This window comes from Stereum hirsutum (assembly GCF_000264905.1).
Source record: "Stereum hirsutum FP-91666 SS1 unplaced genomic scaffold STEHIscaffold_7, whole genome shotgun sequence".
NCBI classification, from domain to species: domain Eukaryota; kingdom Fungi; phylum Basidiomycota; class Agaricomycetes; order Russulales; family Stereaceae; genus Stereum; species Stereum hirsutum.
The window spans coordinates 434,742-458,332 of NW_006763137.1; the positions used below are offsets into that span (position 1 = coordinate 434,742).

The window sequence follows — 23,591 nt, forward strand, 5'->3', positions numbered from 1 at the left end:
ACACCCCTTATCATCGTACCCATCCGTGCGCATCCAAAATTGAGGTGGACCTACTGCGATTGGGCACCTTTGAAGGGAGGTCAGGGAGAACAGGGAGATTGGAACGGGTCGTTATGACTCGAACTCCGCCTTACCACCCAGTCCATGCTTGAATGTGACATTGCCTTGTAAAATAGCTATCAGTATTAGAGCTAGTAATTGAAGCATATAAGGATCGACTTTACCAGCGCAAGACTTCCATCCTTCTAACTGACCTTCATCCCCTCCCTGATCTCTCAACCTCGTTGGACCTCTTGAGCTCCATCTTGTTCTTCAACTGTGCCTACTGCTGATGAGTTTAATACGAGCAGCATGATATTCTACTCAAGGTAAATGGGACATCGAACGCCCCGTCATTTCTCTGATGCATGGCGTAGAGCACAAACAGTACGACCAGAACGAGTGGTCACTATGTGTTTGTGATGTCCGAGTCAGCAAAGGAGTATTCCAGTTCAGTGCAGATAACAGAAGAACAGGTGTAGACTAGAGACAGGACTCGCTACATGAATCTAGATCAGGATTGAGCTCGTCGCTCTGCTCGACAACGATAGTGCGTTTGGCGATGTGCGTGGCACGGAACAAAAAAAATCGAAAGAAAAGGAGCAAAAATGACCCGCACCGCCGGCCGAAAGCGGCCCCGCACCGTTCCGCGCAGCACAGGGCCTTGCTCGTCATTGACACCGCCGGTCGAGGCGGTCCCACTAGCTTTCATCTTGACCACATCATCTATCTATCATCGCTGTCGTCCCCGTCGTCGTCGCCGCCGACAATTCTTTGCGCTCTCACTGCCGCGATATCACTGGAATTGATCTGTCAACGAAGGTGGGCCACAATTCGCTCGTAACACATGGCCATGAACGGCCAACGGTCAGGGCGCCTGCTGACAAAATATATTCTGATTCTTCTTTCGGCACTTTCTCGTCACTTTGACGACGAATATCCAGCAAATCGCAATACATTTGGCCGACAAACTCCGGAGCGAGGATTGAAGATGCTATTCTACTTCTCTCTTCTTACCCTTTCAGCGTTACTGGTAATGCGTGCGTACTCGTCTTTTATCCCTTCTGAGACAGCCGAGCTTCACTCTCAGAATGCGACATAGCACGACGAGGAAGCTGATGGTGGTGTGGTAGGACTAAGAGTTGGCTGACTTGCTTTGACTTCATAGTGTTGTACCGTTACCGCAGTGTTCTTCCTCTTCCTCAGCGCTTGCGCTCTTTTCTTCAACACCCATCTTCTGCCAACTATGCCCCTCTCAACACATTCGCAGATCAAGCTGCTGCTGGCCTGTCAAGCTCCACGTTCGACATCGAAGCGAATAATTTGATGGAAGGGGATTCGAGGCTTGGGCTGGATGAGAATGGGACGAGGGAGGTGAGGGAGATCATGAGAAGAGAGGGTGTCGCGTGAGTTGATCACCCATTCAAGTGCTGATGCGCACAACGCTGATCAAATACTGGCATTTGAATGACCAGGTTCGACCAGGCCAGGTTGATTCGGCATAATCGCATTCTCGCGGCGAATGGTATTGACCCATCCGGTGAGCTCTTTACCTCGAGCCGCGGCCGTGGCACCTCCACTGAACTTCAAATTCGTATTCTTAGGCATGCCTATGGATGCGAAAGCGATCACTCATCTCTGAGGCATACCTTGCGGTCAATGCGCCGGCGACACTTCGCCGTGTTCATACGATCTGCCTGGAGTGCACATCTCGTATCTTATGTCTCTGTCACCACCATCCTCATTGTTGTATCGGTATTTTTTCATTTTCCATTGATTCTCTGGGCTTTCCATATTCCGCTGTTGCTTTCGTCGCATTTTCCACATTCCCTCCATCCATTGTCTCCCGCTTTCCTCGTCATCTCCATGGCTCATGTTATCTCCTGTATGGAGTTGTACTACGTATACTGCTCGGACAGTCGCCGCAATCTAGTTGTGTTGCTTACAGATTTCGGGTGACGAACGTTTGTAGTCTTGCGCCGCCTCAGACCACCGCGCTAATCACCTCGAGGCAGACAGAACGAATGAACCATCACCGGGGAAGATAAGCGTCGTGCATTCACGCACCTCATTTGATGTTGGCCTGTTTGTGTCGCACGTAAGTCTTCCAATTGTGAGCCACATACACCATGATTGAGGAACCCCTTGTCTTGTCGTGACTTTCGTACAAAGCTCCTTTGCGCTAATTGACTCTCCGCATCGGTTCGTCTGATCAGCTCTCGATACCCAATGTTCACACCTTCTTACGAATATTGGCCTGAATGCGACGGAAGATTCGCCGTGTTCACGATCCATCTCGTCTCTATGCACCGTCTGATAGTCCCTTCTATCATCGTCAACCTCTCCGCTAATATCGGTCTAGAAAAGCATACTACACCGCTTTCAAGCTGCTACACTACACCTCAATCACTCGTCTTTGTGCGAGTGCATTGCGCTAAGATGGATTAGGATGAGCAAAACATTGAGTGTGGTCGACCATTCCCTCCTTTTGGCTGAGCCTACTACGCCCATGGTCTTCGTTGTTGACATTTCGCGTCCAGCAGGTCCGAGAAGTCGTTATATTAAGAATGCACCATGACATCGCATTCGCGGCCACTTATAACGTTAACGCAGCCGAGCTGTTCAGCTCCTGGCCCGGTGTGATCGAGCGTCCCTCGTCAGGTTCGTGGATGATGCTTCAAATGAAGAACTTCCTCGAATGAATCACTCGTTGAATACCGTGTTTAGACAGATTCGACGCGGTATGGATTAGATTGATGCAGCCTACGTCAATATCGGTCGCTCGGTCTGCCTATCTTGCAGGGCGGACGCCCCGTCGCTTCGACGACGTCAGTAGCTCCTGGATCCAGAGACTGGCGCTGCAACAGTGCTCGCCGTTCCACGCCAAGCCCGAGCACAGTCGGTCATAAGACGCAATGGTTATCTCTCCTCTATGTCTGCTTCGAAATCGCGCTCAACAAGTTGACAAAGTCACTGTCAGGGTGAGTACAGCAGTGACTTCATAACGCCCTCGACGCGCATATCTCTCGATGCTTACCTCCTTCCGTAGCACTCGTATCTTCAAGATCCGTGCCGGTCATCATCACCATGGGTTATTCGTGATATATGCCCATTCCTCCCAGAGGATTCATCCACCGACGAACGCCTTTGATTAGTGTGCCGTCAGCCACGAACTTTAGGTGAAACATGGCGCCACACAGCATTATTTTCGGGCGCACAGAAGTGGCGATGGCGGACCACTTTCACCGACTACCTCATCAAGATGTCAGTGCACCAAATCAGGGTATGATTTGGAGTGAAAGAGAGTAAAGAAGGCGACGGGCGGCACAGCACAGACGTCCAACCTCCGATGCTCTCGCTCTGCACTAGTGTTTGTCGCCATGGTACGCGATTTTTCTTCACAGCTGGCTCGCAGGTACCGATCAGTTATGGTCAGCACTCCGATGTTCTTGGGTACATCCTGGTATCGATAGCTCAATGGGACACGGTTTTGAACGTTCGATGTGTGTCGGAGGACTTCTGGGAGATGGTCTGGCCTTGCCTATAGTCGGTAACAAAACAGGCGAACCTTGGGTCTCTGCTTGATATCTTGGATGCACGAACTCTCGATAGAGCTTGTAGAGTCTAGACGGCTTAACAAAAACAGTATAGTCAATGAGGGAGATCACACTTCCGTGTACGTCCGTTTTATTCCAAGACACACGTTTTGTGTCGTTGGATTCGCGACAGCAGTGCCACCGCACGGATCTATCGTCGGATGTATCTCTTTGTCAGAGTCACTGAACATTCTCCCGTTTAGGCTTTCTCTACATATTGCGCTCTCCCTAACCTGGTTTATCGCTCCTATTGCTCTCCGTGTGTAGGAAGAGAACGCCGCACAATCTACTTGGAGCAACGCCCAGCGGGTAGACAGTCAGCCAAGGCGAGGCAGGTCACATCAGCGAGCATCAACAAGTCAGTGTTCAGTATCAGCATCCCCATAAACTGCCCGGTATCGCGAACCTAAGCACTGCAATGGGTCATCGACTATCACGAAAATGTTGATGTGGCGTATGTAAGTCCTTCGAGGTTGCCTAAGCGCATTTTTCGCTCTTACAGTTCTCCTGCCTTCCCCTTGTATTGTTGTGCACATCCATCAACGCGGAAACGTATCGTATCTTGGGCCACAACTTGAATGATGAACGATGACCGAACAAGGCTGTTGTGGGAGACCCCCGATTAGAACTGCTACCCGCCGGCAATGGGCAACTCCTGTTCCATGGACGGGTCTGATACTCCAGATACTTACCTCGAGGCGGAGCCGGTCGTGCCCACGACGACGGATTCGAAAACGAGGCATTTTTTGCGTCGTGCGTACGTACTGTGCGTCCTGCACTTTGCACGACAACATCGGCAATTATTGAAATGCTCGGTTTACGCTTACCCCAACGGGACGTGGAGGAACCGCCAGGGAACGCCCCCTTTTGGCGCGCAGGCTAGATTTGAATTTGTGCCATGATTGGATCGTATCTCACTCAGGCGCGGTCGTGCTTCTAAATTGCTTTATTTTTATGATGTACTTACAGACCGACGGGTATAAAGGTACGTTCTGTTTTGGTTGCTCTTCTCCACTGCAGTGATCCCCTGTGCCCCGTCCCCATCTCACTCCATTTCACCTCACAACGCCTCGTACCCGTATCGCCCTTGTTCATCCCTCACCCTCATATTCAACACAATCACAATGGCTCTCGCTGATACATTCAAGTCAAACACTACCTCTGTCGAAGTAAGCCTTCGCTCTTGTCCTGCTGCTTCTATTTGGTCTTGTTCTTTTACTTATTATGTTCTCTAGTTCTCATGGCCACAAGGCGTTTCTGGCCTTGAACGTATCATGCTCTCTGCTCGTGGCGACCTCCAGAGACTTTTAAGGTTCGTCATGTTCCAACCGAACTCATCTGCCAAGCTGCTTCGTTGATGTATCACTGATATCAACGAATTCGTTCATGCAGCGCATTTTTTGCTCGCACCATTACCATCAAAACTATCTACTCTCACACTTCTCCTCGCACCCATGCCGCTTCTATCGAGACTCCTCTTTCCCAAAAACGCGAAGTTCACCTCGTCTGCAATCACAAGACAGTCTGTGTCGCAACCTCTACTGTAACCATCACCGACCCGCATATCGAGCACCTCTTCCTTGACGAGAAGTTCGCTATTGGTCAAGTATTCCGGAAGATGGGTACACAGGCCGAATTCGCACTACTCGAATGCGGTTCGAGCATCGACGCGACTACCGGGAACGATAAGCTTTGGAGGCGGTATATCCTTGCCATGGAGGGCTTCGAGTGCGATATCATTGAGGTGTTCCCGGACAGGGAGATGTTTACGGACGAGGCGTGGATCGAGGCACCGGAGACGCTGGTGAAGGGTGTTGAGGAGGCCAAGGAGCGGTATCAGGCCACGAAGCGCATTTCTCTCTACGCTTAGGAGCTCACCATTTCTTCTTCTCTCCACGTTCTTGGAATCTTTCCATTTTCTATTCTTCTTCTATCATTCCGCCTCGTTCCTCACTATCTCCTTGCAAGTTGCAACCCTTTAGATACCGACTCGGATGTACTCCGTCATTGTACATTAGCGCAGGCCGTCTCCCGGCACGTCTCTCGAGCTTCGTTGATATTATTTTATTATCTTTTCCATTGTCGTCTTCCATCCTATTGACATCCGATTCTCCTTCTCGGACATCCTCCTCGAGGCTCGCGGTTCTTCCCACACTGACGGCGACCTACGTCATCCACGTGATTCGCTTTCGCCACGTGGTCGAGACGCGACTCGCGTCTCCCGCGCTTCCTCCTCTTGCGCTCACGTTCAGATTTTCCCAGTCGTCTTATCCCAGCTACGTTCTCCATTGTTGCTAGACTGCTACATAAACATTACACGTATATAAATCTTGTCACCCTGCGATCACGACTCTCATAGTCCCTCTTGGTCAACAAACTGAAGACTCGATGATCATCTCAGTTTCGCATTCAACAGATTCGCCCTCAGTTCTAGGAACAGCCTCGTCTCTTGTCTCGTCGTCTTCTGTCCAAAACACTCGACTAGTTGAGTGAATTATTCTTCACCACATGGCACTGGAACGTACTATCTTGGATCTCCGCTATGGGTAAAAAGATGGTTCGCGGTGACTAACGGTGGCCTCGCTGGTTTGATGTCTTCAGAGCTGCTATCGCACCTCGTTACCTGTGGAATTGCTCGAGATTATCGTGGAAGAACTTCTAGATCTCAAAGGACGAAAACGAACGACTAGGCGTGGTCTCAACGGCCGCGACGGTACGTTTGCGCCTATCGCAAGCTTTAGTCTCGTTTCGCGGCAGCTTCGTCAGGTCGCATTCCGTGTCTACTTCCGTGAAGTCAAGATTACCAGCATCAAGGACCTCAATCGCATCTCTGCCATACCTGCTTGGAGTCTCTATGCTCGGTCAGTGTCTCAGATCTCGAAAAGACGCATGTATGCGGCTCAGAGATGCGCATATATTCACCTCTACCTCCATCTTCACGGCAACTGACCAACTCAGTCTGTACATCCCGGCCCACCTTGCTATCTGGTCCTCGCTTCGCATTCGTACTCACGTGGTTCACGTTTGCCCACTAGAACACTAACGACGACGACCATAATTCTCCTCTCAACGAGCCAATCCCGTGTCCCGCTCCGAAGCCTCCGCCTCAAACATCTATCGCTCTCCTTCAACGCCACGACGATCATCAAACTTCGAACCGCCACATACTCTCTTGTCCCCTTGTTTTCAGCATCGTTCACCAGCCTCTCCCTCACTCACCTTCCGAGCATCAGAAGGTCGCTTCTGAGCACCATAGCTGGGTCCTGTCCTGAGCTCGAGTCGCTTGAGCTTAGCGTGGTGGAGAGACTTGACGATACTTGCTGCATCGACTGTTTGGAGGAATCTGCGTGCTGTATCGTCCATTCAGCTCTTGGAGACAGAACTTCTGAAGGATCTGTCGAAGACCTGGCAGTCAGTCTCATCTACTGGGTCAAAGTTGCAGATCACTGACCATATACTCCTCTTTGCGATCTTCAGGTCTCTTACGCCACAGCACTCAAACCACTAACCCATCTCCGTCACCTCTCGCTCGGCATATTCCTCTCTCCTGACTCCGTCCTCTTCACCCACCTAACCCGTCACCTTCCCTCATCTTTCTTGTCCTCGCCCGCACCTCTTCCAAACACTTCGACCCCCACTTCATCTTGCTCTCCCGCTGTTGACATCTGCTCTGCACCTCAGACTCCAGCTCCGGGAACTCATCATACTTGCATCGCTCGACTCTACTCCTGCGTCAGCTCCGCGTCCGCGAAACCGATACCGATGCCAACGAATGGCGAGGCCCAACTCGCACTCAGTCCCGACGCCGCCCTATCCACGCCGTCGACCTGCGCACGTTGTCGCCAGAAACACCTCAAGGCGACTAAGAAGCTCGAATTGACCGCGTCGGCTAGAGTAGCGCAGATCTTGAAGGGGTTGCAGAGTGTGGCGTGGAGCTCGTGGTTCGTCGATTTGGAGAGGAATGTGGATGGTTCGGGGGAGAAGGGAGAAAATGAGGGTGGAGACGGTGGAGGGGCTGTTGGGACGTTTTCCATTGACGATGTTGATGATGGTGGTGGTGACGGCGGAGAGGAGCGAGATGAGCGGGCGAGGAGGTGGGCGAGGTTTTGGATTGCGAGGAGGGAAGGGCGGGTGAAGCTTAGAGGGAGACCTTGGTAGTGGCTATATGAACTTTTGGTGGACATTTCGGGACGCTTCGGGACTGTGATGTGATCATGGATGCCACATTGGTGCATGCAACAGACAGCGATAGGCTACGGTCATCAGTACACGTCGTGAGACGAACTTTTACCTTCGACCTTATCTGCGTAGTTGTTCACTTCATGGCTCGCAGTCGGATGTTATGACGAAAGACGCGTCTTCGGATATAAAGGCGTTCAACAGAGTAGCAGAGTGCAATAGGGTGAGCAGGCCACAAGAGCGTCCATATCATCCAAAATCAGATAACAAGCAAAGCTACCTAAGCGATTACAATATGCCATCCGTCACAGACGAGAGCTCACATACCTGCGACTAAAAGAAAAGGACAGTCAGCTCGGTGCCTGACCAATGGCCCTCAACTATCGCAAGCACGTTCGACAATAAATACGCACCGGACATGACCAATCCATCCTCCTTTCACCACACCCCGGGCATCCTGCGATACTTCTCAAAAGGGAAATATTCGAGTCGGGGATAAGAGTGATGATGGTGATGATGATGATGAAAGGACCCCTCGAGAGGGATAGGTATTGTGCCAGAAGAGACGAGGCGCATTCCGGGTGTATATGCGTTTCACGATGATTGTTCCCATAATGCAAACAAAGATCCGTGACATCCGAATTGGGGACAAAGACAGATGCAAGGTAGGTAGAGCAGTCGAGGAAGGAACATGATGGAGGTAAGGGTAATGAGTATCGAGAGCAGACAGATTTGCCGCCTGTGTACAAGTGCCGCACTTCGTCCTCTTCTGAAGAGAGATGAAGTCTCAGGGACGTGAGTGTCGTATAGTGGTCTTCAACGAAAGAGATGATTTCGTTGTCAAGATCCAACTCGAGGTCGAGGCGGCGAAGAGATGAGAAGGCAGGAAGATCGGCAAAGATCATACCGGGCAGTGGAGTAAATTCAGGTGCGGGCGGTATAATCCTGTAGGTTGATACAGGCCTTCAGAACTTTATTCATCGTCCCGAATACCCAATGAGACACTATATCAGGCGCAATCGTGAGTGATCAGAAACACAATCAACGAGACGAGATAGACTTACTTCTCATCCCAGTAGCCTTGGCTCCATCTTGGTTCATTAATGCTAAAATCGAGGACTTCTACAAGGAGCTGATACCTGGGCTGCCAGACTAATATCGTGTTGTACAAAGCACGCAGGGCAGCCCAGGTGTGTAAGTATACGGACGAATTGCCCGTAGAGGATACGGTTGCATAGAGCACGACATCGTTTGTCGAGGATACATATCGACGCGCAGTCGAGTGGGTTCCTGTCTCCCTCGCTAATAGACTGCAAAATATGCGGAGCGAGTCGTGCAAACTGGCAGTTGAACGGCGACAGTGCGTTTACGTCGGCCATCCAAGAAATAAAGACTGAAGCGGGACACTCTTTCAATTCCTTCAGCGATCACTGAGAAGTCACAACAGGCCTGGCAGAAAACAGAAAATCAGCTACCGCAGTACCGGTGGTGGATGGAGATGAAGAAGATAAAGTCACCGGTCCAAGCGGGAAACTCCTCGAAGACTTCGCTGACTAAGCAACCTCACTGTTCGCCACAAATAGCCCACGCCACATTGTCCGCAAGGACGTTAGGGAGGGGGGCGTATTGGTATCGAGGTCCGATCCCAAAACCCAAAAGTCGGGCGGTTCTGTACTCAAAGTTCGGGAGGTTTTCTGTACTTTTGTGGATCGGGTAGCCCAAATAAGGGCACCTTCCGTACTCACGCGGGATTGGACCTTCTCCCAGACGAACGCCCAAAACACTGTCAATTTGACACAGAATCGTCTGTGCGGTGGCGTACAGTGTTGGAGAGTGGCAGTCGGCGGCCAAGCCTGAACACATACAACGAAATTGTGCGCATAGTGATCGGACCTAGGCAGTCCTGCCAGCTTTCCGTACGCACAAGGGATCGGACCAAGAGGCAAATCCAGGCCAGTCATGTACGCACAGGATCAGACCTCACGTCGCATTTGCGACCAAAACAGTACGCATAGGGATCGAACCTCGATACCAATACGCCCCCCTCCTGGACCGAGTCCGTACGAGTACATCGACGGCGCTGCCTTGTCATTGTGATGCAATCTCACCATGTTTCACATAAGTACGCCAACAACATCACCTTTTCATGAAGAAACGGCGCATCACAAAACTGAAATCTGCCCTCTCGTGTCATGTATTCAGGGAAGGTACCGGGAGGCCCGGCATGGGATAGCACGACACACGACATAATTCGCGCTCACACGTTCACGACGAGAATGCTGATGCAGATGATGATGGATAGAAAGATAGCAGAGATAAATTATAATCGTATACTCGTACAGACGAACCCAGAACCCATGATGCGTGTGCGTGAACAGCCAAGACGAACTCCCGTACCCCCCCCTGCGCACGGACCACCCCCTAAAATGATGAAACGTCTAAGCACCGAAACCGTAAAGCGTCCTCCCTGACCGCTTGAGGGCGTAAACAACGTCGAGAGCAGTGACAGTCTTGCGCTTGGCATGTTCTGTGTAGGTTACTGAGTCACGGATGACCTATAGTCGGAAGGAGTCATGCACAGTAAGCATGGGACGCAAAGGATGCGAAAGGAAAAGGACGCACATTCTCGAGGAAGATCTTGAGAACACCACGGGTCTCTTCGTAGATGAGACCGGAGATACGCTTGACACCACCACGGCGAGCAAGACGACGAATAGCGGGCTTGGTGATACCCTGGATGTTGTCGCGCAAAATCTTGCGATGACGCTTAGCACCACCCTTTCCGAGACCCTACGAGAACAAACAATGTAAGTCTTCGAGTTCAAGTCGAGGAATGAAAGAACGTTTGACAAACCTTGCCACCTTTTCCGCGTCCAGACATTGTTAAGATAAATTGGGGGTGGGTGAAGAGAAGAAGTTGTTTGGGTGATGAGGTGTGAAGGTGAGATAGGCGCTAGGGGGTGAAGGTCGATGGGAGAGTTGCACGGAAAGAGGCAGAGGTTATATATCGCGGGCCGCGCCACATCACGTGCCATTCAACGAACGCGCGACTCCTCGGTTCCGAGCCGTTTGTTGATCGCATTTCGCGCGTCCGGAAGGGCACGTGACCAGACGCGACGCGGGATACATAAGGCCGCGACTCCGCGACTCGTTGGCCCCCATCCCGCTTGCTCTTCTACCGCCACAACAACCACACACTCAACTACTACCCAACTCAACAACTTCTTTTATCAGCAATGGCCCGTACCAAGCAGACCGCCCGCAAGTCCACCGGTGGTAAGTCGCTTCGTTGCCTTTTGTCTTCGGCGGGATTGTCTTTGCTCACTGGCGGGTTCGTCTTTAGGAAAGGCTCCCCGTAAGCAGCTCGCCGCCAAGTCCGCCGCCCGCAAGACCTCTGCCGCAGTAAGCCCCTCTTCACCTCCTGGTCATCGCCAGTTGAACTAACTTGTGTGTTGTGCACTGTAGACCGCGACTGGTGGTGTCAAGAAGCCCCATCGTTTCCGCCCCGGGACTGTCGCTCTCCGTGAAATTCGTCGCTACCAGAAGTCGACTGAGCTCCTCATCCGCAAGCTCCCCTTCCAACGTCTTGTTCGTGAGATCGCTCAGGACTTCAAGGTTCGTGTTGTCTTCACCTTCACCTTGCTCTTCGTGCCCGCCCATCCCTACCTTTCCCCTCTACTTCCAACATTGTATTGACATATCTTCGACTTTATCTAGACCGATCTCCGCTTCCAATCCTCTGCTGTCATGGCTCTCCAGGAGGCTGCTGAGGCTTACCTCGTCTCCCTCTTCGAAGACACCAACCTTGCCGCCATCCACGCTAAGCGTGTCACCATCCAGCCCAAGGATCTCGCTCTTGCCCGTCGTCTCCGTGGCGAGCGGTCATAAGCTGGTCATCGCTTCTTCCTCTCACCTTCACCTCTTTCCTACTTTACCCCATCTTATTCATGCATACCCTGACTCATACTAGTGCATGCGTACGATTTTCGTTTTGTCTCTGATTCTGGCTTGTATTTTTATTGTATTCCCTTTTCATTCCTCTATCATCGTGTGCGGGGTGGATGATTCGATTATGAAGGATGCGCTGGGTACTTACAGGGTTTCATAGACTTGTTGACTTCGTGCCGCTTTCCTAATCCAGATCTCTGCCGGGACATCCCTCTAAACTTTCCAGTGTGCGATTGCCCTCGACTGCTTGACTTGTGTGCATAAGTGAGATCGTCTATTGAGCTACTGGTATGTAAGCGAAAATAAGAGCTTGCCTGTTTTGGCATCGTTGGCGTTGAGTCGGCCAGAGCGCAATAGGGGCTACCCTCCCCGGAACCGAAGCTCGGACTCGGAGTCGGGACGCCACAGCATTTTGGCCCGGTATCGTTTTGTATGGCAGTGGACTGTGGCGATTTGTATCCTGCCCATGTCGTTCAGATCAGAGTGAGTTGCTAGAGTTATTAGGACACGAGTAAAGAATTCAAAGACGGACATATCACGTCACATCTGAGAGAAAGTGTGTAATACTATAATTGAGGGAGATTCTGTCATGATTCAAAAGGGAGCATCTGTCCTTGAGGACATACTCACACTGAACAGTTCCTCCATCATCCCTGGTAGTATATCGGATTAGTACACGCGCCTGTCATAAATATCGATTGTAGTTCCGCGCGAGAGCGGGGTTCGACTCCCCGCCAGGGAGGTCAGCTATCCGACGCTATTTTTTTTTTTTAGTCACTATCAGTGGGTCTCGTTCAGCGATTCGGATGGACAGAGCATTTTGGCCTTTCGAAGACAAGAAGCTCGACGTGCGGAGCGAAGACGAGACAGGACAAATTATGGAATGAAAGATGCTTGAAGATCGGGAGGTCCGTGCTCTACATCGACGGAGAGAGAAATAAGGATACCACTGCAGTGGGGTGGAGTGAACGTCTAGGGGCGTATTGGTAGTACAGTCAAGTAGCCCAAAGATGGAGTATAAATCACGGAATAGCAATGTAGGATGTCCTGTTGAGATATGGGAGTCGTCTTATAACTTAAAAACCACGATTGTCCGAGTAGAAGCAACGAAAGTAAGGCAAGTAACCGAGCAGCAGAGGCGATACGTGGTGGTGGTTGATCTATGGGTACGATAATAAATCACTTCGCGTCAAGTCCCCACCGCTTCCTGACTATGCTGATCATCAACGTCCTCGACTTGACGAGGCTTGCGAACCACGCTCCAAGGACGAGGCGCCAGCCGAAGAAGAGGGTGAATGAGCCCATGCCTCCGTTCTGGATCAACGAAGGAACGATAATATCAGCACCGGGAATGGGTATTCGAAACGCAAGAAGGGCGATATGGGAACAAGGACATGCGAAAAAGTGGTATGGAAAGAATTGGGGTGAAGGAGAATGAATGAAGACGCACTCGTCCATTTGTGATGACGATTAGTTCTCTGCTGCCCTTGTACTGTTTCGATGGTGCCTTGTTGTCGAGGTAATCGAGGACGTTGGCAGCTACGACGTCTGAGTGTGCAGCATACTTCGCCACTGAATAATTCGTGACAATAGAGGGATAAGTCAGCAGTAATCCGAGCGACATGATTGAGGAGAGGAAGAGTGTTAGGAAGAGGACGGTGGCGAAACAGGGGAAAGGGGCGTACTCTGCTTCTGCTCATTCCAATCAATCGCGTCTCCCAGAGCGAATATGTTAGCGAACGAAGGCAGGCGGAGATTAGCGTTAACTTTGATTTGGCCGAACGAGTTGAGGATATCTGAGCCTAGGGAAGCGACGAATGATGTAGCAGGACGGGCACCGTACGTAGGAACCTGTGGAATACGTTCACCAAGCACACGTTAACTCGTCATCTAGCGTACAGAGGGACTCAACACGTACGATAAGGTCGCCTTCGACGACCTTCCCTGCGCGCGTCTTGACAGTTCCGGACGTGTTGCCGGATGTATCAACGTCGTCCACACGGTCGTCAAAGATGATGTCGACGCCACGAACACGCAAGTCCCGTTCAATTTGGCGACGACCCTTATCGGAATAGGTTGGGTTGAGTAACATAGAGCTGTTATGGGCGATCGTGACTTTCTTGTCTGGGAAGAAGTCTTTCAGCTCGCCAGCGTATTCTGCGCACAGTTAGAACGAAACATTAGCGAGTATCATAACATGCGGTAAGACTTGTATGACACGTACCGATTCCGACTGAACCTCCCCCGACAAGTATAACCCCCTTCGCCGCCTCGAATTTCTTCCTCCACGCCCCGATATGCGCTTTCACGCCTTCCTCCGAATCAGGGAAGTCCAACGGTCCCGCCCAAGAACACCCCGGCGAAAGCACCAACACATCGTACTTCACCCTCTCCCCACTCTCCAACACCACCTCTCCTCCTTCCGTTCCCTTCCCATCGCCCTGCTCGATCCTCGTAACCCTCCCGAGCTTGACTTTCCCATCTACACCATCGCTTTTGGTCGCTTTGGAGAAAAGTGGGTCGTAGGGCAGAAGCGCGGTATCTTCGAGGTGACCTTCTGAAGTTGTAGTGAACCGTGCGGCGGCGGGAAGATAGATGGAGTAAGGACGGGCGTCGATGAGGGTTATGCTGTGGCGCTGTGAAGGAGGCGCAAGAGAGAGTTTGGTGGCGAGCTGGAGAGCGGTGGTGTAACCTGCTGGCCCTCCTCCGACAATAACTATTGATTTACCGGACATGACGGGATGGGATAAGTGTAAGAAATGTGAGGGGTTCCGAAGTGACGAAAGCGCAGATGAGGAGAAATGCTCACTTTCAAGGAACGACCCAAAAGTTTATAATGAGGGAAAACGCGTACGTGTTGCCATTGACAGTGCCGCCGGTAAGCGGCATAAGGATGAGTAAGCGTGAATGGGCGTGAACAGCCACGCAAACATATAGCATTTTGCAAAATATGATAGGCAGGCAGGGGCAGACTTCACAGACTTCACTGCGTAGCAATATTGTTTCCCGCTAGTGTGTGCATTGCTGGTCACAGCGTGACTGCCAATGGACCAGGCCGGGGAGGACGCCCTTTGATCAAGACAAGAGACTTTGGGACGGCAAGATCTGGAAAGGATGGCTGTGATTTGCAGTTGTGACTCTATACTGATAGAGAGTAAGGATTTGGGTGGGGATAAGGGTTAACAAATGTTGGTGAGGCAAGATCACGGCAAGATGGTCCCATGCGTGGGACATGTGTAGGGAGTGGCGTTGCGTTCAATCGGTGTGGCGAAATCCCCACGAACTCTGAAAACGACGAGCAGCTAGACATGCCAGTGTCAACTACTGCCACCTCGTCCAAGGCGACGATTTACAAGGTAAAATATGTTCCTACGATGATTCACGATCCGACCAAGAGTATGTACAAACAAAAAGGAAACGGCGAGCACACCACTGGCACTATCAAATCAACCAAGAAAAAAGAGAAAGGGAGGAGACGTAAACAGGTTGCCAAGCAAAGGCGGCTGTTATAATAGTGTACATTATCTAGCGACAGCAAACTAGCCTACTGGTGTGAGATACGGCAAAATTTGTATGGATAGCAATATCGGCAGCAGAGGAGGAACATAGCTTGTCATATGAAGAGACAGATGAGACGAGTGACATGGAGAGAAAGAAAGATAACAGATGCTAGGGGAGAAAAGAGACGACAAATGATGAGTGAGAAAACGAGGAAAGACAACAGATGATATCCAGGTCATGGAATAGGGGATGGGGACTGATGGTAGTCTGATGGTAGCCGCGATGGAATGTGTGGCGGGATGAGACGGGGAGAAACCTTGCGAGAACGAGTTCAAAGCAATGATCATAGCAAGCAGAGGATGAGATGATATACGGCCAACCGTAAATAAAACCAATAAGGAAATTGACGATACCACCGCAGAACGAGGAGCGACCATGGAGACTACTGGACGCATCATCAATCAGCATGAATGAGAAACAGAGGGGACAGGATAAATAACACGCACTCTAGATGTACATGTTCAGGGACCCGATGCCCCCGGTGATGTCCTCCACCACCTCTGGCGTGCCTTTCCTCGCCACCTCCCTCTTCTGGTATGGCCCCGACGTTTGTACCGCCGGACTGGCCGTCTTCCCCACCTTCTTCCCACCAGCAACGGCTTTCCTCAAGATGTCCTTATAATCCACCGACTTACCCTTGGCATCTGGCGACCGCTGCACCATACCAGCTCCAAGCAACTTCTTGGCCTTGTCAAGCGAGATCTGTTCCCTGGCTGCCTCTATGATGCCCTCCCTCGTGTTCTTGCGAGGAGTTATATGCGCGAAGGGCTCGTACATGACCTCCCGGCAAGACGCCAACACAGGGTCCTTTTTGCTCTCCGCCACGTAGAGAATCGCACGTCCCTTTCCGCCGGTGGACCTGCACAGGTCAGAATGCACGATAGACTTCTCGCCGGCGCCGTTGGCCCTCAGGTAACACAACGAGATGCCCTCCGCCTCGGTCTGGCGGTGCAACTTCACCAACTTCTTCAACCAAGGGACAGCTTCGGCGGTCCTGGAAGCAGTGGATCTCTTCCTCGGCATGGGAGTAGGGGAGAACGGGGATGCTGGAACGCCACTAGGCCCACGCATGAAGGATGGTCCTCCCCCAAGCCTGTTCCTGGAGTACGGGGAGCCAGCGCGCTTGACAGGTGTGGCGGAGACGCTCTTCGTAGGACTGGCGAACGGTCGAGCGGAGAGGCTGTTGAACGTTGACGTCCAAGGGGTCGGGAACACAAGACCGCGATCGTGACCGTCTTCTTCTGGATCGTCGCCGAACTGGGCTGCAACTTGGGCGATATGATCTTCTATATCGTCGTCGGTGTCGTTGTCTTGGCCGGGGGAGGGAGGGTACGGGCTACCTCGTTCGAGGTTCATGGGAGAGCTAGATGTAGAAGTGGATGCCATGAGGGACTGGTGGGCGGGGGAGGAATCGGCGGCGTAGGGACTCTGTTTCCCGAGGTCCATGGGAGAGCCAGCGGGAGAGGTGGATACCATAGCGGGTCGTTGAGCGGGGGTGGAAGGGATGGCGTGGTGCGTGTGCTTCTCTACGTTCATTGGAGAGCCAGCGGGGGAAATGGACGCCTTGATGGTTTGGAGGACGGAGGTTTGGACAGGGCTGAGAACGTGAGAGTTCAGGCCCGGGATATCATCTGACGCAGCGTCAGGTTGCTATAGATAGTGTAAGTGATGGGGCGATGGCGAGGAATCGTCAGTATAGTTCGAAAATATGTATGGCGAAAATGAAAACCTACGGAAGACATCGACACATCTCCAACGAACTCTGGATCCATCTCAACATCGAATTCGGTGATAGCAGTTGTCGCGCTCTGTTCGGCCACGAAAGAAGGCGATGAGTAAATATGAGGATCATCAAGTGCAACAACCATGCACGACTCACCTCCAAACTTGACCGTTCCGACCCTGATTCATACACCGTAGTGGAGGCCGACAGTGTCCCTGGTCCATGACCGAGCTGGCTGCTCCTCTGTCGCATCTTCTCCAGTAATTCTCGGAAGTCAGCAGAGTGGTTGAACACGGTCTCCGAGGACGATGACGACGATGACGACGAAGCAGCGGCCCTGATGCGTCTGTTCCTGTCTTGCATATTCTTCACGATTTCCTCGATACGTTCTTCTTTGGTAGCAACGTCGGAGCGGTGTTCCTCGCCGTACGGGTCGAAGGAGACACGTCGGGCTGGACGCGGCGCGCCCGGTGCCCCACGCGTGGTTTTCGATAGCGGTGTTGGTTGGTTCCTGTACATGATATCTGTATGCGCTGCGAGGAAAAGTGGATGAGGGACGTGTGCAAGGTGGAAAGGCAGACGAAAAGGGAAGAGGAAGCGATGTGATGATTTAAAATTCAAAGTCGAACCCTGGGAAAATTCTTGACTCAGAGATTGACACCACGAGGAAAATTCGAAAAAGTGTTGATCAAGGGCATTCAGCACCATTAAAAGCGTACGAGCACATCCTCGCAATAGACAACGAAGCCAGACAACATGGCATCGAGGGGCAGAGCAGTTGAAGAGACGGGCTCAGCGCCACCGGGCCCGGGGAGAGTTCAACATTAGTGCACGGACCAACTGACACTGATGCACGTCCGTCGAGGACACCGAGTTCATCACCCACTCTACTATGTCTATGAGTTAAGAGGCAGGTTCAACAGGGCGAGCTATGGACTTAAAAGTTCAACATTGACGCACGGACCACCCGACGTCCAACAAGGGTCGCCAGACGCGTCGTCGAAGACGACAAGCCAGCACCCTTCGTCACGACGATGTCTAACTCGCAAGATATGGAGTGTAGAATATCTACAGTACGGTAAACGAGACCCTCGCGTAGACAGATCCAAGGGTGGCCCGGATCCAACAGCGACGCACGGACCAGCCGGCGCCCACTGTTCGTCGAGGACATCAACCTTGGTACCTACTTAACAAACACGTCGATGTATAGAGAACACGCCGACAATGGTGCCATTGTTCAAGTTCAACATTGCACGTGATGCTGACCGAGTACAAAAGAAACGAAATGGGGGCACTAAATGGGGAGGAATGAACATGTTGAAGGAGCGTACCGTTGAAGTTTAGGCGTTGATTGGCTTGTAGTCTGTCTTGTGTAGAGCTAGTATTGTCTGGAGTCTAGATGAGAAGACGAGCGAGAGTCAAAAAGCAGCTTGCGCGACGTGTTCGACGGTGGAACTCACTGAGGGGAGGCAGAGATGGTGGTGGTATGGGAGAGAGTTGGAGACGGGCACGGCCGGGGCTACTTATATGGCACAGTCAAAGAGGCGGTTCTATCTGAACGAACACGCTCGCCGGATTTGGACACCGTTGGTGTTTTTGATCGATTCGCGTCAATCTTGTGCCCTTGCATTGTGCGCAACCGTGACCCTGGCGACCCCTGTGTCGTGGCAATATCCGTCAAGTGCCGTTGGTGCCACCGTGACTTGACACTTACTGTGGCACCTGGACCGGTTTGAGGGGAGAGGTCGACTCCGACTCCTCTCAACGCCCAATAAATATGTCGTGAGAGGGAAATAGACCACGAACATGGAAAAATATCGTTCGAACCGACTCAAATCGGGAGATCTCCGTCAGACCGATTAATAAGTAGCTGAGCGATCTCCCAGTGACCATTCAATTGTGGCAACGCCGGTGCCACTGCGACACATCAAGATTCCGCTCATGGCGTGCCAAATCTCCCTGTACAATGATTAATGTAACGTGTTTGGCGGAAATTCGAAGACCTAGTTACAACTATCTACCGTTGTTTCAGTCCTTTGCGTCACAACCGCTGCTCAAACAATAAAGGGCCCGGGAGAAAACTTTCGCTTTTGGTTCTTTGATCAAGTCAATGAGTGTCCCAAACATAGGAAATGGAAGCGATGACCAGCACCGTGGAAAGGATAGTGAGATAATTAGCCAGAGTTTGAAAGTGGTCGACGACTGTTCTGGGTTGGGAACAAGTGTTAGGGACAAATTCAAGTTTCAATAGCCATTGTTTGTGCATGTTATGACTTGCGACACTATTTGCCAGCCTTGGTGACGCGATCGGCACGCTGTCTTGACATTCGTAAGAAATGGAACAAGCACTCCTTGCACAAATGTTCTGATCAGCTAGTATGTCCGGCTGTGAGCAAAAGAATGCATTTGTACGATTTGATTGCAGATAGTGACCAGTCCGACGAACAATGAAAGGAGAATCCGAGTCGAAAGCGAACAAACATAAATGAACATGGCATAGTACATGAGGGGCATGAGGTGGCGGTCTATGATCGTAGAAGGTATAACATGAGGAAGATCCAAAGAATAGCAAAGACAAAGTCGATCGCAGCGTACTGTTCGCCATCAAATCCGACGAGTAATTTTACACCAAGGTTCGAAACGCAGAGAGTTTTGGTGGTCCCCACGACGCGGTCACCCGGAACCGTGACAGAGCGAGGGCCAAAGTCGATCTTCCCGAGACAAGGCCCAGTAAGGCGAGCGGAAGTCTAGCAAAACAGCAAAACTCTAGTTCGAGAGCTTCATAGAGCCAAGAGCTCCACGAAGGGTCTCCACCTCTGCAGGCGCCTTCTTAGAGCTTGAAGTACCAGCCGTGGTCGCGGTCCTCTTGTACGGATTCGTGTTCGAAGCTCGAATCCTAGTCCTCTTGATTTTTCCGCCATCGTGGCCCTCGGACTCGCACGCGGTAATTCGACCACTGTTCTGGGCCAACGGCGGCCTACTATGGATACGAGACACACACGCCTTGGCCATGGGTGCCGCCTCATCCGAGTCTAGTATAGAGGGCGGGATCACGGACGACAACGATCCCTGGTCCTTCGAACTGACAAGAGAATGGATACGGCGGAAAGCTTTTGGTGTCATGCGAGAGCCTACAGAGGATGTGGCAACCGTAGCAGCAGCTGTAGCAGTAACGGCAACCTTGGAAATCACGGGGGCGTCCATACCAAGAGCATCCGAGCAAGTTGAATTCGGGCGATAGGTGCCCTTGACAGCAGATCTAGACGGGATACCGGGGCCAGTGGGAAGGGCATGACAATGGGACGTCAGATACGGGAGCGGGGACGGCCCATCCTGTGGGAGTCGTATCCTTAAATCCTTGTGTTTTGGGGAGCAGGCCATTCTGTTAATAGTGCTGGAACGAGGTCCGATGGCAGCACCGGATTTTGTGAACTTTTTGTGCCGAACCGGGCCTACGCTTGAGGGCTTACAACGGGCAGATTCGAGGGTAGATTCGTGGCCGTAGTCGAGGAATGGGTCCGAGGGCACCTCTGGAGGCGGAGACGAAGATGCGCTCCGGACGTGCGACCGGAGGGGGGACGACGCGTAGGGCGTGAACCTGGACGACCTCACGGGAGATTTTGGGGCCACCTTCAAGTTGACGGGAGATAAAGCGCGCACGGCGAGTTCGATGTTGAGAGTGGGTGAATGGGCCTCTTTCTTGAGCTTACGGAGCAGGCGATGCTGTGCAGAGTTGACGAGGGTGATTATTAGTTTTCGATATTTCGACGACGAGGGAGTGAAAACAAACATACCTCTGGGGATTTGAGGCCATCCCCGTGAAACAGCAGCTTGGCACTGAAGCTACGGGGCGTCATACGCTTGTCGGGGTCAGGCCTCGTGGACACCTTCATGAAAAAACGAAGAGGGTGACACGGATGAGGGACAATCGAACTATTATGTATCAGAAAATGTGTCAAACTCACCTCGTGTTCCCATCTCGATCCGGGCCTTTTTGGTGTCTCAGTCAGCGCGTTCAACGCTGCCGTCTCCATGCCTTCCTCGTCAGTATCATCGGTGTCCGGCGTGTACGAAATCTGACCGAGCCTCGAAGGTCGACGAGGCGTGCGAGTGACGCCGAAAGACTGCATACCAGGCGAAGTGGGAATCGTCGAGTTCGTGAAGATGGAGAGGCGTGTCCGACTTATCTACAGGAGATCGAACGGTGTCAGCGGAAGGAAGGTATCGCGGCGAAATGACGGAAAGAGAGAACAAAAGGGAATGCGGATCAATATTATGTAACACGGGTTGTGGGTTGTCCTCCGAAGCAATGAACATTGAAGACGGCTGTCAGGCAATGGCTGGCACTCGCCACTCGACTACCGATGACTGGAGCTGGAGGTGTCAATGTCCGTCACGTTCGACATTGATGGCCTTCGGCATCTGCACCATCCCGGCGATCCTGAGACATGGCCTTCGTTGCCATACCGTCTTCCGAGTCCATTGTTGAAGGCAATCAAGACATCGAAGAACACGTACCAAAGTCTCAGATCTAATGATTGTCTCTGGGAGACCTGTTCCTCGGACTTGCTGTAGCTTGATATCGATCCTACAAGATCAAACGAATAGGTAGACTAAGACTTCGTTTCGTCAGAGTACCAATGAGTCTGACCCGCGACGGTGAGATGATGGTGAGGAAGAGCAGAACGAGGTGAAACGTTTATATATATATACGCCGGGAAGAACCGACGATACTTATCAGGGCCGGATCTTACGCGAGATAGAAGCCCTCCGTATTTTCCGAACGTCTTGATATGGAAGGCTCTTTGTGCATAGCTATCTTGGGCCTGGTCAGTGGTAGGCTGTTCGGCAATGGTTATTCTGGAAGAGAACCCGAGTGTAAGTATCTTCCGGTCAAAAACTAGATAGGGTGATGAATCAGCTGAAGAAGAAACTTTTTCGGAGAGGCTTCACCCGTGCCAGTGCCAGTGCCAGTGCTTGAACCTATGTAACCAATGAAGAAATGACAGGAAGACTTCACCTCGATTCCTACGTTGTGTGTCTACCAGCCAGACGATCGGAGCGAGCATGACATGAAACGTGATGAGCAGACTCGAAGCCAACTACTGACTCGAGGGGAATTCAACGACGCCGCATAAGCGTCGCGTGTCCACATGCTACGATAAAACCACACGCACAACGAGTTACGAATCGCCCTCGATCTCGATTCTCAATCCATCTCGAACAACAACACCTCCGCCACGCCCTCTCCCACATTCTCCACCCTCACTTCACAGCCCACCCTCCCCCACACGAACGCCCCGTCTCCTTCTCTCAACGCCACCTCCCCCTTCCCCTTCCCCGTCTCCTCACCCCCATCCCCATCCCCACCCGCCTCCTGAGTCGAAATGATGCGCACGGTATTCCCACCCGCAGCACCCGTATTATATCCCGACGTCTGCACCACATGGACATACATCTTCCGCTCTTGCTCTTTCTCTTCCTCTTTCCCTTGGTCTGACGTCGAAGAAGCGGTGCCAGTGAACGTGTACGAAAGAGAGGTGGCTGGCGAGAGAAGGGTGGCGTAGAGAGATAAAGGCGCATGGACGGGTGCGGGGCCTGGGGCTTCGCGGTCGAGAGAGACGTAGGAGGAGGAGGAATCAAAGGGAGCGACGATATGAGCCCATTTATTCCTTTTTTCTGCGTCTGTGAAATGTCTGCACTCATCCGTCCGTCCATCCATCCAAAAACGCACAACCCAATCACTGTCAGCATACCTCCTCATGCAAGAGGTGAAAGGTATGAAGGGATGGAAGGAGGGACCAACGCACCTGGTGTAGTACTGAGGTTTGAGGCCCCTCTGCGACGGCAAGGCCCATATCTGCAAGAAATGGACCTGTTTGGGTCCATGTGTATGTTCGCTGTGACGAATGCCTGTGCCGGTGGAAGTCATTTGGAGGTCTCCCCGCTTCAGGATTTCCTTGTTGCCCAGCGAATCATTACTTCACACACACACACACAATCAGCAACCCGCAGAACAAAGAGGAGGGGTGGAGGGAGGGCGAGGAGGAGGGGAGGTGAGGATGGGGATGGGAACGAAGAGACTCACTGCTGCAACTCCCCCGAAACGACATACGAGAATATCTCAAACTCGCGATGCGGATGCGTTCCGAAGCCAGTCTGGGGCTCAACGCGGTCCTCGTTGATGACTCGCAGACAACCAAAGTTGTTGAACCGAGCGTCAGAATAACTGTCCACGAAGTCAGCCAAATACGACAAGAGGAGAGTGAGAACGAGAATGAAGATGAAGATGAGCACGACTGAGAAAGTGTAGGAGATGGGCTGGGATGGGTGGTGGTAGACGTACTCCGCGAACGAGAACGTGTGGAACGTCTTCAACCAGCCGTGGTTCGCCTTTCCGCGCTCTTCACTCGGCAGTTTCTGGAATCGAACAGCAGTCTTATCGGAGGTCGACATAGCTCTTCTTTGTACGCGTATAGAACCAGATAAAGAGGTCGAAGTGATGGGTTTCCTGAAAGATTTGAGAAGAAGCGAAGCCAGGCTGA

General features: G+C 51.9%; 9 protein-coding genes and 1 non-coding gene across 10 annotated transcripts; 5 read left to right on the forward strand and 5 right to left on the reverse strand.

Annotated features, from left to right (window-relative positions):
• Positions 1-1,030: 1,030 nt before the first annotated feature.
• On the forward strand, positions 1,031-1,681 carry STEHIDRAFT_131110 (uncharacterized protein; the record flags this gene model as incomplete). The annotated part of the gene is made up of 4 exons (XM_007304108.1): positions 1,031-1,079; positions 1,208-1,445; positions 1,515-1,579; positions 1,644-1,681. 4 exons carry the CDS (start codon positions 1,031-1,033, stop codon positions 1,679-1,681), a joined length of 390 nt encoding a protein of 129 aa, XP_007304170.1.
• Positions 1,682-4,679: 2,998 nt separating this feature from the next.
• On the forward strand, positions 4,680-5,822 carry STEHIDRAFT_97105 (uncharacterized protein). Its single transcript, XM_007304109.1, has 3 exons — positions 4,680-4,804; positions 4,871-4,947; positions 5,028-5,822. Exons 1-3 carry the CDS (start codon positions 4,760-4,762, stop codon positions 5,503-5,505), a joined length of 600 nt encoding a protein of 199 aa, XP_007304171.1. The 5' UTR covers positions 4,680-4,759; the 3' UTR covers positions 5,506-5,822.
• A 355-nt stretch (positions 5,823-6,177) lies between these two features.
• STEHIDRAFT_156777 (uncharacterized protein) lies at positions 6,178-7,793 on the forward strand (the record flags this gene model as incomplete). Its single annotated transcript, XM_007304110.1, has 4 exons — positions 6,178-6,192; positions 6,237-6,496; positions 6,671-7,046; positions 7,113-7,793. 4 exons carry the CDS (start codon positions 6,178-6,180, stop codon positions 7,791-7,793), a joined length of 1,332 nt encoding a protein of 443 aa, XP_007304172.1.
• Positions 7,794-10,100: 2,307 nt separating this feature from the next.
• STEHIDRAFT_97109 (histone-fold-containing protein) lies at positions 10,101-10,776 on the reverse strand. Its single transcript, XM_007304111.1, has 3 exons — positions 10,669-10,776; positions 10,437-10,604; positions 10,101-10,369 (listed from the first exon to the last, which is right to left on the reverse strand). Exons 1-3 carry the CDS (start codon positions 10,693-10,695, stop codon positions 10,253-10,255), a joined length of 312 nt encoding a protein of 103 aa, XP_007304173.1. The 5' UTR covers positions 10,696-10,776; the 3' UTR covers positions 10,101-10,252.
• A 198-nt stretch (positions 10,777-10,974) lies between these two features.
• STEHIDRAFT_121406 (histone H3) lies at positions 10,975-11,974 on the forward strand. Its single transcript, XM_007304112.1, has 4 exons — positions 10,975-11,090; positions 11,158-11,216; positions 11,280-11,429; positions 11,532-11,974. The coding sequence occupies exons 1-4, from the start codon at positions 11,051-11,053 to the stop codon at positions 11,700-11,702; spliced, it is 420 nt and encodes a 139-aa protein (XP_007304174.1). The 5' UTR covers positions 10,975-11,050; the 3' UTR covers positions 11,703-11,974.
• A 438-nt stretch (positions 11,975-12,412) lies between these two features.
• Positions 12,413-12,504, forward strand: STEHIDRAFT_t145. Its single transcript has one exon. It is a non-coding gene; the product is annotated as a tRNA-Asp (tRNA).
• A 437-nt stretch (positions 12,505-12,941) lies between these two features.
• On the reverse strand, positions 12,942-14,497 carry STEHIDRAFT_131114 (FAD/NAD-P-binding domain-containing protein; the record flags this gene model as incomplete). Its single annotated transcript, XM_007304113.1, has 5 exons — positions 12,942-13,076; positions 13,213-13,334; positions 13,448-13,613; positions 13,681-13,919; positions 13,987-14,497. 5 exons carry the CDS (start codon positions 14,495-14,497, stop codon positions 12,942-12,944), a joined length of 1,173 nt encoding a protein of 390 aa, XP_007304175.1.
• Positions 14,498-15,770: 1,273 nt separating this feature from the next.
• STEHIDRAFT_156781 (uncharacterized protein) lies at positions 15,771-17,565 on the reverse strand (the record flags this gene model as incomplete). The annotated part of the gene is made up of 3 exons (XM_007304114.1): positions 15,771-16,973; positions 17,057-17,131; positions 17,203-17,565. 3 exons carry the CDS (start codon positions 17,563-17,565, stop codon positions 15,771-15,773), a joined length of 1,641 nt encoding a protein of 546 aa, XP_007304176.1.
• A 2,247-nt stretch (positions 17,566-19,812) lies between these two features.
• STEHIDRAFT_168461 (uncharacterized protein) lies at positions 19,813-21,529 on the reverse strand (the record flags this gene model as incomplete). The annotated part of the gene is made up of 5 exons (XM_007304115.1): positions 19,813-20,769; positions 20,841-20,933; positions 21,012-21,233; positions 21,362-21,414; positions 21,475-21,529. The coding sequence occupies 5 exons, from the start codon at positions 21,527-21,529 to the stop codon at positions 19,813-19,815; spliced, it is 1,380 nt and encodes a 459-aa protein (XP_007304177.1).
• Positions 21,530-22,255: 726 nt separating this feature from the next.
• On the reverse strand, positions 22,256-23,502 carry STEHIDRAFT_57033 (pirin domain-containing protein; the record flags this gene model as incomplete). Its single annotated transcript, XM_007303884.1, has 4 exons — positions 22,256-22,742; positions 22,857-23,027; positions 23,135-23,275; positions 23,393-23,502. The coding sequence occupies 4 exons, from the start codon at positions 23,500-23,502 to the stop codon at positions 22,256-22,258; spliced, it is 909 nt and encodes a 302-aa protein (XP_007303946.1).
• Positions 23,503-23,591: the final 89 nt, after the last annotated feature.